At 38.1% G+C, this 15,963-nt stretch overlaps 1 protein-coding gene across 1 annotated transcript in view; it reads right to left on the bottom strand.

Moving 5' to 3' along the window:
• The window catches only part of PDE4DIP (phosphodiesterase 4D interacting protein), a gene marked incomplete in the record, with an annotated part of 46,582 nt that extends 31,246 nt beyond the window's left edge, over positions 1-15,336 (bottom strand). The window contains 6 exon segments of the mRNA XM_072420928.1: positions 2,162-2,365; positions 5,514-5,606; positions 6,917-7,036; positions 9,971-10,108; positions 11,852-13,132; positions 15,186-15,336. Of these exon segments, the coding sequence (XP_072277029.1) occupies positions 2,162-2,365; positions 5,514-5,606; positions 6,917-7,036; positions 9,971-10,108; positions 11,852-12,895 (1,599 nt within the window).
• Positions 15,337-15,963: the final 627 nt, after the last annotated feature.

The raw sequence follows: 15,963 nt of genomic DNA, 5'->3' as shown, positions 1-15,963 counted from the left end.
CAGTATTAAAACAATATGAAGACTATGAAATGTTTAGTAACTTTAAAGTACAATTGAATGAATAGGTCTTGCTCACCTAATCAGCCATTCTCCAATCCATTTCAGCTATAAATTGGCATTTCTAACTATCTATCATTTCTTTCTATCTACTTGCAAATCAGGGCAGGGTCTTGTAATGTGATGTTTTTGAGGCACTTGATCTCATGTACACTTAGGCTGCTCCTAAAGCAAACCTTTAAGGGCAAACGAAAAATTTCCTTTTCAACCACTTTTCAATGCTCCTACAACACAAATGGCTTGAAAAAGATAGTGGACACCACCACCCAAAAACAGAAAAAAAACATAACCTTCAGCCTCCAATGCTTCCTGGTAAAACTGGTGTTGCCACTGTGTCCTCCAGAAAGAGTTGGAAACCTACAATTTTACAAGAATACACTATTGTGATGGACTGGCATGCATTCCCACAAGAATTTAAGCTTCCAGCTTTTTCCATAAGGCACAATGTTACAATCACCATGTAGAACTACCCAAGGGAAAAATACTTTTTACTTTTGTTCATTCAATGGCAAGGGTTAGATCTTGACCACTGGGATGTCCCAAAACAATGATAACCACTTTGCCTAGAAATACTAGGACATACCACCGGTAAGTACTTAAAGAATTTTATGGCCAAAACTAGAATCTGAAAATGTTATGGTATCAGCTTTATCGAAGCGCACTACCATGGCAGAATAAACCATGACTGGGAACAGATGTTTCAGGCCTACAGGACACTATAGGTGTACAGACCAATAAAATTGTTACAGCCAAATTGCCCTAAGGTCCAGAACAAGAGTTCTTAAGCTTTCTTTACGGGGCAATGGGACCTGAAGTAAAAAAAGGTTCATGCCCCCCACCCCCTCCCCAACTGGAAAGGTTGACATCCATCATCTAATATCTAATACTAATACTAATATCGGAAATAATATCGGTACTAATATCGGAAAACAGAGCCACCAGACCAAAGACATTCTGGCCATAGAAACTTTCAGGCCTGCACCTTGCTACACTTATGCCCTTGTTTCCTCTTCACTACCAGAGACAGACTGTTGTGTTACCGGACACAAGAGACTCTAGTACATCAGGTTCCATTTCTAGGTCTTTTAAGGGCTCAGGACAGGACACCTACTGTGTGATAATGCATTATCAAAGTGTGAAGCAAAAATGTCTATTATAGAAAGGGGAGACAAAGCAGTGCTGGGATCCACAAATAGTTTAATCTAGTAAACTACAGGAACTGCAAGCACAAGATAATTCCTTCCATGGAAGCTATGTATGTGTGTGGCTGAGAGTAGTGTGTGTTGTCTTTAACATGTATCAGCATCACTTTAGGGCTCCTGCCTATGTTTATTGAACAAAATAAAAAGGCAGAACAAACAAAATGATCTTTCCTTGGAAGTGTGGTGTAAGCAACACAAAAGTCCTTTAAATCAAAAGAATACCCTCCTGGCTAGTAAAGAAAACAAACAAACAGCTGAATCTGGCATTCTAGCCAGCACCTTTCCTTTCACAGGCACAGGTAGTCTAGCTCACACATTCATAGGGGCTGCTGCTTAGCACTTGCTGTGCTATATACGCCTATAAGCCTCAGGAAATAGTGGAACATGGAACTGGAAATCTGCCTCACCCAACTCTTGCAGATTCCCAGTGAAACCAGCCCCTGGACAAAAATTATAAACAACCAGCAGAGAAAGCTAGAGCTTCCCTGCAACAAATCTCTGCTGGTTTCACTTCAGTAGTAAAACCTGAGAAGCCCCGGTCCCACATAACATCCATCCAGGACTTTTACCAGTAACACAGGTGCCCTTTCTGTCCATGTGTTACAATGAGTTATAAAGGACCTCATTGTTACTACAAAATGTAGCACTTTCTTTTGTCATTGTTCTTTTTAGTTCTGCTTTTTATTCAACAACATTTCTAAGCTGTCTTGTAGTAAATAATTTTTTGCAAAGATCGACTAAGCTAGCTAAAATTATGCAACAGGATTCAGTATTTTGCTTAAAACTTTTTTTACGTTTGGACTTGCTGGTGCCTAATCACATTATCAATAAGGCCAAAAGTACCCATTGAAAGATAACAGTACATTGACATTACAGCAGTGACTTATTTAATCTGGAGGTACCTGGTTATGATTCCATGTAGTTTCCTTTTGCTGTTTTCCTTCCAATAACTGAACTTCTAGCAGCTGTTGAAACCTCTTTGCATCAGTTAGTTGATGTTCTTTCTGTGTGAGTGCCATTTGTTTTTTTTGAAGTTCCATCTGAGTCAAAAGCAATGTGTTCTGCAGGTCTAAAAAGTCCGCCTGTGTTGGCATTACCTGAAAAAACTAAATTCAAAAATATCCTTTTCAAACTGGATTTCTTAGTAGTACAGCTTTACACATAAAGGCTTTAAAGTAGGTCTAGATTCTATATATAAAATATCACATAAACTTTAACATGTTAATGTAATTCTAGAAATGTTTACAAACTATTAGATCAAATCCTTTATTATAGGTAAACTAAAGCTTGCACAGCCTCCTGTCCAACATACTCCTTTTGAACACTCTTGCAAATCTTCTAACAGTGCCAAGGGTAGGATACTCTCTTTGATACCTTTTTTGTGTTGTGCTAGTCTGTGCCTACTCTGTCTGGGAATGTGTCCTGAGTCCTTCTCTGTTCAGGGCATGGATCCAATACTCTGACAATGAGACTTATTTGTTATACCTCTCCAATGCTTGAGAGGATACACTTTCATCAGTGAACCTGGCTGATCCAGGAAATCTGGAATGAATTTGTTCCAGGATTAAAAATATTTGCTAACAAATAGCAAATTATTTTTAGGAAATCCATTTCAAGTTTGCTGGATCACCCAGGTTTACTGATGAACGTGTATCCTCTCCGGCCTTGGAGAGCTTTAATAAATCAGGGCCAATAAATCAGGGCTGCATGGTTCTGCTCCATTTGCTGTGTGCAGTAAGTGGTGTGGCTCCACAATCTGAGAACAGTTAGAGTAAAGGGGGGCAATTGGAGATAATTACGAGAAAATTGTAAATTTTTCAAATTTAGGCTATCAGTCAAAAATAATCACCAGGACAAATAGGACAATGCATCCTATTAGCTGAGCAAAAGATAGCAATAAAATATGACAGGCTGTAAGTTTTAGCTTCATCCTAAAGTAAACAGTTTTGCGTTAAGATATATTTTGAGAGCAAAGGGTAAATTATCTTGTTTTTACAAAAAACAGCTTCCCTTCTGCTTCTAGCTTGCTAATAATAAATTTTTTATAATATACTATTTTTATTATATTCAACCCAATTTTAAGGTGAAATATTAAAGCTGTCTAGATAAAGAATGATTTGATTTGCATTGATTACATTTCATGCTTTATGAAATGTTTTAAGTCAGGGGTGTCAAACTCTGGCCCGCGGTCAAACCTGGACCTCAACGTCCTTTTTTTGGCCCCCAAAGTAATCCTAAATATGAAACACCATGACAAGTACAAGGACCTAAACATGGGGAAAAAGCCCCAGAAAGTAGAAGAGATGAAAAGAATTTTGGTTTCACAGCAGACTATGTTCACAAAAGTCATATCACAAAGCGAGGCTGCTGTAAAGGCTAGTTTTATTGTGGCAGCAGAGATTGCAAAATCAGCACGGCCCTTTTTTGAGGGAGTTTGTTAAAAACTGCATGATCAAAGATTGCAAAAGCAAGCATTTTTTATTGTGAGCCTCAGCAGAAACACAATAGCTGATCTACATGAACAGCTGATGGAAAAGGGTAAAGATTTCATTGCATTCTCCCTTGCTGTGGATGCGAGCAGTGAATCATCTGATACTGCCCAGCTGGCAGTCTTCATCCGTGGAGTGGACTCAAATCTGTGCGGTACAGAGGAACTTTTGGGATTAAAATCAATGCATGGCACAACCACAGCAAAAGAAATCTTTGAAGTGGTTTCCAAATGTGTAACTCCAATGAGGCTACCTTGGGATAAACTTGTGGGACTAACGACAGATGGTGCACCTGCTATGTCCAGTCAAATGAGTGGATTGTTGGCCAGGATTCGGGAGAAGATGCGGGGGGAGATCTGTGCAGGTGAGCTAACTGTTTATCACCGCATAATACATTAAGAATCGTTGTGTGGCAAAGCCCCGAAGATGGAACATGTTATGAGCACCATAACACTAGTAGTTAACTTTATAAGAGCTAAAGGTTGGAATCATTGCCAGTTCAAGTATTTTTTGGTTGTGTTGTTCAGAATACGCAGACGTGCCGTATCACACAGAGGTGAGATACTGAACAGATGTTTCCAGCTGCGTGAGGAAATTTGTCAGTTTCTAGAAAGCAAAGGGAAAGACACAGCACAGCTCCGGGATAAAGAGTTTCTGTCTGAGCTGGCATTTCTCTGTGACATCACAAGTCATATCAATGTTTTGAACCTGTAGCTTTAGGGGCAGGGCCATGTCATCACAGACATGTACGCTGCAGTGTGGGCTTTTAAAATAAAATTGTGTTTGTGGGAGACTCAGATGCTGCAAGGAAATCTGGGCCATTTTCCTTGCTGCCAAACCATAAAAATAGAGATCTCTACCGCCGCATTCCCAAGTGCACAATTTGCGGAAAAACTTGGCGTACTCAGTGCCGAGTATACCGGGCGATTTGCCGACTTTGATGCCCAGAGATCCAGGTTTGAACTGCTTAGTAATCGGTTTGCAGTTGACGTGAGGAGCGCTTACTGATCTCCAGTGTAGTGACACGCTGAATTCAAAGTATGACGCTGTGGGCGCTGCACAATTTACACGTTACATCCCTGACACAATGCCCCTGCTCCATACCCAAGCTTCTCAACTGCTCTCTATGTTCAGCAGCAGCACATATCTGTGTGAGCAACTATTCTCCAAGATGAAGATGAACAAAACATTGCACAGGAATCGTCTTACTGATGAACACCTTCACTCAATCCTGAGGATTTCCTCAGCTCAAAGTCTAACCCCAAACATTGATGAACTAGCATCCAAGAAGAGATGCTAGGTATCTGCCTTGGACCTTGAATAAATGTTTTCTTTATGTACTTTTCCTTGCTACTCCAAGGCATGGACTGGATTGAATGGGTGGGATTTTCATAGAAATTTTTATTATTATTGTTAACCTGTGCAAAAAGAGTTACCATTGAAATTTAACTCCGAAGGCTACAAATAGAAAAAGGTAAAAGAGAGAAAATAAAAAAACTTTCTAATTTTTTTCAATAAATTTTAAGGTTGGCATGCAACTTTGTCTAAGGCTTCTTAGAGTATAGCAAGTTTTGGTCACCTGTCACCAAAAATTTGTTGTTAAAAGTCATGATTTAACAAAATCATTTAGCAGCTAAATGAGCTTTGACTATGATACACAAAATGGGAAAGCCAAATCTGAAATGTCCTAGCCTTACATAAAACACAATATGTATTTTGCACACAGTGAGACACAGCAGCATGTTAAAGTATAAAAGTTACTCACCTGTAAGTGCTCATTTTGACTTTTCAGAAGCATATCTTGCAGTTTAGTAATAGTATCTTCATGATTGCCTACTGTTTGATACAATTCTACCACCTGAAAGATAACAGTAATAAAGGTTTATACACAAGTTGTACAGGAACTTTTTTAAAAAATGATACATCGTAAGCTTCGTAGGGGCCAGAGCAATTTCTAAATTCCAGCTTTTTTAATCATAATACAAATGTAATTTTAGGGAAGAAAAATGCTTTGATTTGGCATTAAAGTTTTAAAAACAATAATTTCAATGCAAATTTAAGAAAAAAAGTCATTCATTTCAACTCTAACAAGTGTTACTGTAGATAAAAGGTGCAACTTTTATTATGTGATTTGTACTGTGCATAAGGATGGTAAAATTACATCTCCAGTACTATGCACATTGAAGTTATAAATAAAGAACAATACCATTTTAAACAAAATGCTACAAAAGTGGTAATTTCACTACCAGCATTCACAAAGCTTGTGAAGAAGAAATAGCATATAACAATGTAGTCAAGCCAGGGACTGTGGCCACAAAGCTGACATCAATTTTAGTGTCTGTGTCAGAGTTGTCCCCAGATCGTTTTCAGGCAGGACTGCTGGGAATTTGTTCCTGGAATTAAAAGTATAGAACAAAATTGCACTTACCATTAGGGATCTCTAGACAACTTTAACAAATGTATTTTCGTTATTCAACCACAGATACACCTGAAAACAGGACTGGCTTTTATGGGATAGTATGGCTATATTCAGAATAGTAGTTTTTGCAAGTGATTTTGAACAGTTTTACCACGTAAAATTGTTTGCAAGAAACACTTAACATTGGATCGAATAGGTCTGTTTATTATCCTATGTGTTAGGCAGGAGCAATGCTAAGTGTTTTTTTTTTGGACGCTCAAAGCAGCGTCCAGGAGCGGTTTGCAGCAAATGCTTAGACAGGTGTTTGCAAATGCCTGTGTAGGAATTTTTAGGCATCTAATGCCTAAGTTAAGCAGGAAAAACAAAACACTGGGGTCCTCTTCACAATTATGAAACCAGACCCTTCAATAGGCAACTTAAATTCAATCAATATTCAGGTTTTTGTCACACAGTGTGCTTTAAAAGTAGCAGAAAGTTAGACAGAACCTGCCTCAATTCTTAGCTGAAGGTGGTCCAGGAAGATTACAAAAAAAAGTGCAGAGACTGGGTCTAAAATAAGGTATGCACAGATAACAGACAGGAGTTTAAAAAATATATAAATGATAAGGGTGAACTAGAACAGGCAAAGCAAACTTCAGCTTTAAATTCCTCTTTGGCAAGTAAAAGTGCCATAAGCAACACATTGATAACAATCATCTGCAAGCAGAATAGAATGGGGTAAATTTTTATTTCAGTATAAACAAAATTACCTCTTGATCTTTTCTCTGAAGAGTCTCCCTTAAACACTGCAACATACGTTCTTGTTCTTGTACTACCTCTTGAACACTGTCCTTGTTGACAGTCAATTGTCGCTGTGCATCCTGCATCATCTTAGAAAAAAAAACGACTAAAAATCCTATATCTTTTAAAGCAAAAAATGAAAAGAACAATAGATCAAAAGGGCTGACAAAACTTGGCCATTGAGCTTTTAGCTATCGCCATTGGAAGTAAACCCAGAAGTACAAGGCCGTAGCATGAAAGGACAATAATACAAACCCTTTCTATTTGAAAACTTTTTTTCACACTAGATAGACTTCAGCTCTTGAAGCCTACAAACCAGTAACATTATATGTTCATTAAACATTATCCTACACAGGCCTTCCCTATGTAGCCTTAATACTCTTGCACATTCCATTGGGAAATCCATCCATCTACCATACCTAGGGATATATTTACCTCTTGTTATGAAACATTTTACTTGACCTTCCTCTTCTGACTTTATACATTGGTTCACCAGGTTCACCCAAGCTAGCCTATCTTCTCCTGTCTTAGAGAGCTTGAATAAATCGGGTTCACTCTCTCACAGAATTGTATAAGAAATATCAAATCTCAAGGCTTAGGCATATTGCTACCTTCAAATATCCCATATATTTCCGAAATAAATGTTTTTTGGGGGTAAACACCAAGCCCCATATAAACCAGACATCAGACTAGGCCTGGTGAAGACCTTTCTTTTCTTTCTCATACTTTGCTCAATTATTGGTCTATCATATTAAGCCCAAAAACCCTCTATGGGTGGCTTTAAAAGCCCTAGAGTACATTCAGGCAGATGTACACAAAATCAAAAGCTCATACTGACAAAGTTTGGATATCTTTATTGCAAATGCTACAAATCTACCGCTCTATTCTCCCCTATAGGGCCAAAGGAGTTTCTTGGTTAACTCACCATCCCCGAAATGAAGCTGGCTAGCAAAACTGTTAACGATGTTGGAGACCCTCATGGTCCTAAATCTTCCTAAAAAACAGTGCACCAGGTCTTGACAGATTCTCCAGTGCTTACTATTGGATGTTCAGGCTGAACCTGGCCCCCCACTTTGTCGACTTTTTCAATGCTCTTGGCGAAGGATACCTAAACCTAGCAAAGATTACTCCTCAGTAGCTAATTACTGTCCTATCTCTCTCATCAATTGCGATCTCAAGATCATAACCATGATTTTGTCATGTCATCTGAACTCCTTTAGGTCGGTTTCATACTGAACTTCCAAGCACCAGACCAAACCAGGTTTCTAGCACAACAAAGGCCATGCTTGCTATCAATATATCTCCAAAAAAGCCTTTGATGGCTTTTCCTGGGGTTACCTTTTTTACATAATAAAAACATGAACTTTGGCAGCACCTCCTTGCAGTTGTTGGCCATACTATATGCTACACCCGAGGCTTGTGTCTCTTTAGGGGTTTTCTTTCAGAAAAGAACCCAAACAAATGAATGGGGCAATAGACATGGCTGCCTCCTCTCCCCACTGACGTTTGCTCTGGTGAATGCCATTCAGAGGTGTCCCAACATCAGATGTATCTGGGGTGGTGAGGTAGAACAGGTCATATCTGGAGATCAAGCTGTCTCCCAATCCCCATGCTGGATCAAGCTATCTATGGCCCCTTCTTAAAACATTTTTGTTGACCTTGATGACAGAGAAATCACCCTGATATACAGTATGCTCATCCTGTTTCCCTTTTGCTCTACTTTGCGGCAGTCATGATTTTCCACCAGGAATGCCATTCTGGCAATTCCACTGGTGGCTAAAAACTGATTTTTTTTTTACGATAGAAAATCTACTCCTCCTTAGGTTCATTCAAAGTATTGACCACTTTATACAATCCAAAGAAATGCCCCCTCATCCTATCGCTATCCCCAACTCCATTGCTTTCTCCACTCTAAGATGGCCCATGGTTCTCCCCCATACACCAGGACTTTCTTCGGGAATTCATTCAAATCCTTTGCAGACTCCACGTCTTCTTTGCTTAGTTGTCAACCAAACTCAATTGGATAATGATAAAGAACAAACTTACATGCACGCTCAAAGACCCCCCCCCCCCAATGCATTTGAGCCCACCTGGAATCTGTGGATCGAGGGGGCTCAGGGCCCTTCCCGATGTGGTTTCTTTCCCCCTTGATCCCTCCCTGTGAGCCCCCCTGGTTTACTGCTTGTTCTCCTATACGGGTATTTTGTATTTTCATAGCATTGCATTGCACTAGGTGAATTGCACTGTTTGTACTTTTCTTATGATGTAATTGGAAATGATGTATTGATCCTGCATCCACTCCCCCATCTATTTTTTTCTTAGAATAAAAATATTGAAACAAAAGCCAAAGAGTCACATTTATTAGCTTTTGAACATATATTTTGGATTCCCTCTAATTCCTTTAAATAGATAACCAATTTGATTATTTGTTACTCTAAATCAATCTTGAACAAAGCAAAATATAGCAGTATAATCTCTTCTTGTAATTCACTCAATACCTTGATTTATGACTTAAACCCCCATGGTTCAGAAAGCCTGTCCGGTTTATCTGTTGGGTCTCCTATAAGCTTTATAAATTAGTGATGATTAGTGGTGTTAGCAGTCTTGATTGCCAGGCAACTAAAAATAAAGCTCCCTCCCACCAGAATACTTAAAATGTTAGAAAAAGTGTTTCATAAACTAACAAAAACATATATTCCCTCCAAAAATCAAGCCTTTTAAATACACTTACAAATCCCCCCCCCTCCATCTAGGGAAAACAAATCTATATGAGTTATTACTTACTTAGCTGAGTTGGCTAAACCCCCAACCCCTATATCACATATTTTGGAAAATGACTGGAAACAAATTTAGAAAACTATATGAAATTGCAGCCTAGGCAGGATTACACTGAGAATGTACACGGTATTCCAGTTTCAGTATATTCATAAAATATGCAAAATAAATACTCCAGACCACACCATTTTTTCTCAAATGCATCAGTAAAAAATTGAACATAGGACTACCATATTTTCCAGACATACCTCAATGGTGTCTTGAGACTCTTGCAATTTTTCTTTAAGAGCCTGAATCTCCATTTCAGCCTGCTGCAGCATTGAAGCCTGTTTCTCAAGTAAAGCTCCATACTGGTTTGCATCCCGACTTTGTCTTTCAACAAGATTCTGTAAAACATAAAATAGCAGAAAACAACGGTGTAGTTGGAATGTATTCACATTCATGTATGTAAAAGCCTGTCATTTTCACATTATAAAACTAATGCAACTTACACTATTCATGGAAAATAATTCATTGTTTTAAAAACATCAGTGGATACAGTTTACTTACTGGACTGTATCTATGAAGCAGTAGTGTTATTATTGTTGGGTCGAAGTTTATAGAGATGTATTGGTCAGGGTTAATACCAATGTTTGGGATTTCAGAGCAGCTCACTAGATTCAGAGCAGCTCACTGGTCAGAAATTCATTTTTGCACTAAACTAGCAGATCCAAAACAAAATTCTTTAATTTTATGTTTAATGGACCAAATGATAGCAAATAAGATAAATGTATGGTTTGGATTTATATACACTTGTAAGTGATGTGCTGATAAGTTAGGTTTACAAGATTTTTTTTTACCAGTTTGGGTTCAATCTCATGGACTACTTTAATGTATTTGGACACTACATAGTAATTGTTGAGCATGATGTTTTGATCCACCTGGAAACAAAATAGGTCATACAGAGGAATCAGTGCCTGATGTAAGTACATCACTTCTTCATTTTATGAAAAATATATATATTTTAAAAAATATTTAAAAAAAATTATATATATATATATATAAAAAACAGATCCCCAGCAAATGTTTAGACAAGCCTGCTCATTTTGTTCCAATGAAACAAGTGATTAGCAAATTGTAGAGTTAATCTGCACCCAGATGGCCAGCAGAAAGAAGTACTTGCTGTGGTAAAAAGTTGTTTTATTTAAGTACATTCAAAGGCGAAGCCGGAGATACATTCTTTCAAACACAGTGATGGGTTGAGTGGTAAGTGGAGTGCTGATCCCTTCCTGGGATTTTAAAATTTAGACATTGAGACCTTAGTTGGTCTTCAAGGTTCTTTTTAAGAGAAAATCTATTTAGTTGAGTTGAAGAAAAGACCAAAAATGTTTGTGTATTTTATTATACATATTTCTAATTACCAACATTGAGAAAATAAATGATTAATGTGTTAGTAGTTTGAGTAGTATTACAGTATTAGTAGTTTGATTTGATTGATACCCAACATGGATAGATGAAGTAAAATGACTAACTACTTTACATGTTATATATATCAGTTCACAGTAGTTCATTTATTAAAACCATAAGCACAATGTATAACAAGTCTAGCGCCCACTGTGTATTCCCTCCACTGATGTTACATATAGAAGCAAGGGATATCAAGTAAATAGTTGTCCTTTTTCTGCTTGTCAGCTTGCAGTAACCCCAGCTTCCCTTTTTTATGCTGAGAAGTGTCTATCCTAGTATCAAAGGGGGGTGTACATTGAGGGTATAGGCGGAAATTAGAGGGGCATGTGCTGCAGCCAATAAGCAGATTCATTATTTGCCATGGTCCTGTCCTGCCATTGTCACTAGTTGTCAATTGTAGTGTTAAGCTTGTCCTACCTGATAGTGGAGTGATTTTCTGATGGATTATGTGTTGCGGACAATTTTGTAACCCAGTGACTGTTTTCTGTCTGGACCAACATTTATCCTGACTCAGTTTTGTCTTAAACGTTAGATACCTGGTTTGGCTGCCTGACTACCTTTGTATGACTCCTGGACTTGTTCTTTGCTGCACTCTCCTGTACTATGTCATACCTTCTGGTTGATGACCCAGGACTGTCTGAGCTCCCTTTGTGTGTGAAAATAATATCCACTTTATATTATACCTGAGAGTGAAGAGGAATATAATCTTCATAGACGTTTTGCCACAGGTCATTAAGATTAGTTATTGTGAAGTAATCAGAGACTTTAGAATAATCCGCAGTGCCATCCAGTAAACCAGATATGTTGTTTGAAAAACTTGTGTCACAGATGGTAAGAATGTTGTTTGACTTTGGCATCATACTGTTTTTAATAGGTATTCTGCTTCCCTTTGGGCTATGAACTGGTCTGTAGAATAACATTTTAGCAATACTAAGGGCAACTTCCAACTTATTTTCTATGGTTAGATTGTTTTTCTCCTCAGTTTCTTGCATACCAAGGGCTGGATCTTTGGTTTCAGTAAGAGATTCAATTGACTGGTCTGATGGCATCCTGTCCAATCCATCTTTGTCTAATATATTGACATTTGCAACCTCACTGTCTGATAAGGTGCTAGCACCAATGGAAAAATGCCCATAAGTAATATTCTGGACAATCTTCCTTGGTACTTTACAAACTGCCTCATAGTCAGCATCAGCAACTCTTAAAGAGGAACAAAAATGGCATTTTCGTGGAAAAGATCCAGTACCCACAGTATGCGAACAATTCTGTATTGATTGTCCATAGTCTTCGTATTCTGTCCAATATTCCGAACCAGAATATGCAAAGTCTTCTTGCAAAAGAGCAGAATATGAGTATTGGATATCTGTACGGTTAATATTTTTTATTGTGCTGTGCACAGATTTGGCCTCTTGACTGTCTTCATTGTTGTTCTTTTTATACAGACTAGTGAGACAATGTTTAAGCCTATCCTTCTCAGAAATAAGTTTCTGTAATTTCTCAATAGATAAAGCTTCAATCCGTGCAATCACAGTGTCAAATCTGAAAAATCGCTCCAGCATGAATGCACATTTACTGCAGACAAATTCAGCTTGACCATCACGTAGGATTTCCTTTCCCAGAACATGAGACAATAGAACTTGAAGATTTAGTTTGGTAGCTGTATGAAAAATCCATCTTCGCTGATTTCCACAAAGTTCCCTTCCACAGATTCTGCATATATCTTTCATTTTTTAAGTCTAATATTGAACTTGTTGTATTGTTTCCCTCAGATTTAATGGGAAGTTTATTCCAAAATTATTACTAACGGGCTATAAATCTGTGAATTATAAACGTAGCCAAAGTAAATAAATAAACTAATAATAATTGAACTTAATGATAAACTTGGAGTGTTAATTGTTAGTATTTGGCAGTAATGTACATATATTCTGTTGTTCTCCTTTTTTTTCAGGTAAAAAAGAATTGAGCTGTAGTGAAAACAAAGACAATTATATTTTAGATTTTAAAACAAATCTTTAAAAATCACATAATATACCAATTTTAAAATGTAGATGAATTTTACATATAACTAAATTAGCATACACTTCTTGCTGTATGTCTTTGCAATACTGATAACTTGTAAGGTCAAAGTGAATCAGGTTAGCATTCGCAAATGACAAAGTAGTACTGCCTATGGAAAAACACCTATATGGACATACTGGAAAACACTTAGTTTGATCAAGGTATTTATAAAAGAATATTGCTTAGTATACATATGCAATAACTGCTGCCCAAATGTTTATTTATCATGGTTTGGAGGTGAGAGTTTAGGAAAGATGGCTGTACGGTCTCACTGTTAGAGACCCTTTACTATTCCATTTGCACAACATTACCTGTAAAGAACTTTCTTCCTTTAAAAAAAACATGGCAGCAGAGCCTGGGTCAACGTCTATGATATATATATTATATATATATGCTATGATATATAGTATATGCTATACTCTCTCATTTTTCTCATGGCGAACTCATACAATTGTACCCTCAGACCACATTGTTAGGATACCTTGGTGCTAAAATGAATAAACTTCTAGGCATCATTCTAGCCAACAAAGATCCCGTAGATGCTAACCCTGGAAAAATAGTGATCTGCCAAGCACATTTTGCAAACAAATCAAGCGTGATCAGTAGTTCATTTGTCTACATTTCTAGCTCTTGACAGAGAGGAGGTGACATCCCCGAATGGGGAAAAAAAAAAAGAGAGCCGATCTCACTGTGCTTGCGTGAGATTGGCATCTCTTTCCTTCTGACAAATGTCCGAGATTAGGGCATGCGCAGACGGAGCATCCAGAGCCTCATGGGATGAGTGACGTAGGTATCCCGGCTCTGCATTCCCATTCACTCTTGATCGCTTTTAAAAAAAAGGGTGTTGGACTTGAACATATGAACATATGAAGAATGAACATATTTCCTTTACATATAAGGGTTGTCTACTCTTTTATGTAAAGTGAAAATGTTAAGTTTGGGTATGTTTTAACTCCCTGGAGTTAACCCGAGCAATACTCAGGGCAGGGAATTAAATATAATAAATTTATAATTAAATATTTACCCAAAATAAGACTTGGGGGTACTTGCTTTTTACACTGAATTCACAAGTAATGCTCAAGTTTAATGCCAGAGAGGTTACATACGAGAGTCATCTTTGCTGCCCTTTCTTTCATTCAGGATGGAAAATAACGGGAAATTCTTCAACAAGGACAAATGCCATTTCTAGAAGATTCTGACCCATATTTTATTGCTGTCTCTCTGACGACCACAACTATTATACATTATCACTGGGACAGGAAGTCAGGGAAAATCTCCCCTTACACAAATATAAATACCTGACAAAAAATCTAATGTGTTCTAATAGTGACTAAAACATAGTCACATAAGTCATGGAGTTTGCAGGTTCTCCCTGTGTCTGCGTGGGTTTACTCCGGGTACATCGATTTCCAAAAACATGCAGTTAGGTTAATTAGCTTTCCCCCCAAACAATTGCCCTTAGACTGTGATAAAATATATGACTATGGTGGGACATTAGATTGTGAGCTCCTTTGTACACAGCTGCGTAATATGTTGGCGCTATATAAATACTGTGTAGTAATAATAATATGTCTAAAAATTACGTAGGGTTTTTGGCAGAAATGTAGAGTTAAATTGAATTAAATTCACCATTCTACATAAATAAAAAGCTTCCAGACAGTAGTGTCCTGCATTGTATGTCCATTCTCCTATAATATTACACTGCATTCACTTATACACAAAATAATGCTAAATAATTACCCCATGGTACAACTCCCACTGTACACCATTCCTAGCCATTCAGACATAAGGGGGCATTAGGTGGCATTACATTGCATTACGTTGTATGTATTGTCTTTCTCCCGGGCACCTCCCAGCTGCCTCGGCATTGCCCGTCCAGCAGAACCCGCTACGGCCGTACACCCGGCTGTAATATACACCCAGGCCGGGTACCACTGCTTCCCCATCAATATGACTGACCTGTTATACCGGGGCCCCAAGGGAAATGTAGTCAGAGCATCTCCAGCGCAGTGCCGGTGTGAGGAATGTTCTCACTTCCGGGTGTAGTGCGCCTGTCCAGACACATGATGGGTGCCGGCTCCTTGAGGTGTGCGGGGCTGACAATAATGGCACCCGGGCCACCCACACATGAAATGGCAGCTCGGCTCTTAACCCTTTCATTTCTTCAGCTAGTCAGAAAAATGTGTTTGTATGTGAGGAACAGTCAGAAGCTGATTGTTGTTGGCACTAATCCTGGGTTCCCACTAACCCTTTAATCTGGGATTTGTTTAATAATAGCAGCTTTCCTTTGCCAGTGTTAGTCTGCAGCCAGCAATGATTCCTGACAAGAATAAAGGAACTAAAAGAAGTATAACTATAAAAATACGGTATGGTTTAATAAAAGATTTTATTCTGTGATACCTTATAGAAAGGTGTGTTGGTATTGTACATATTCCCTATTACCTGCAAGGTGAGCGAATCGATAACAATGCCAGCTTTAAAATCTCTTTCTTTATTATTAATAATAATAAATTGTATTTATAAAGCACCAACATATTGCACAGCGCTGTACATTAAATAGGGATTGCAAATGTCAGCCAGACACAGCAGAAGAGGACCCTGACCTACAGAGCTTACACTCTAACAGGTGGGCTTATATCACTGGACACAAATCATATTTTATCTGCGCGCCCTGACAAGTATTTAGTGTTTTATAGCAAGGGATTTAGGGGTAATGTTATACTGGTGGTAGCCATGG

The sequence above is a fragment of the Pyxicephalus adspersus genome, chromosome 8, assembly GCF_032062135.1.
Source record: "Pyxicephalus adspersus chromosome 8, UCB_Pads_2.0, whole genome shotgun sequence".
NCBI lineage: Eukaryota > Metazoa > Chordata > Amphibia > Anura > Pyxicephalidae > Pyxicephalus > Pyxicephalus adspersus.
The sequence above is the reverse complement of the archived record's forward strand: the minus strand, read 5'-3'. Positions and strand labels throughout refer to the sequence as shown.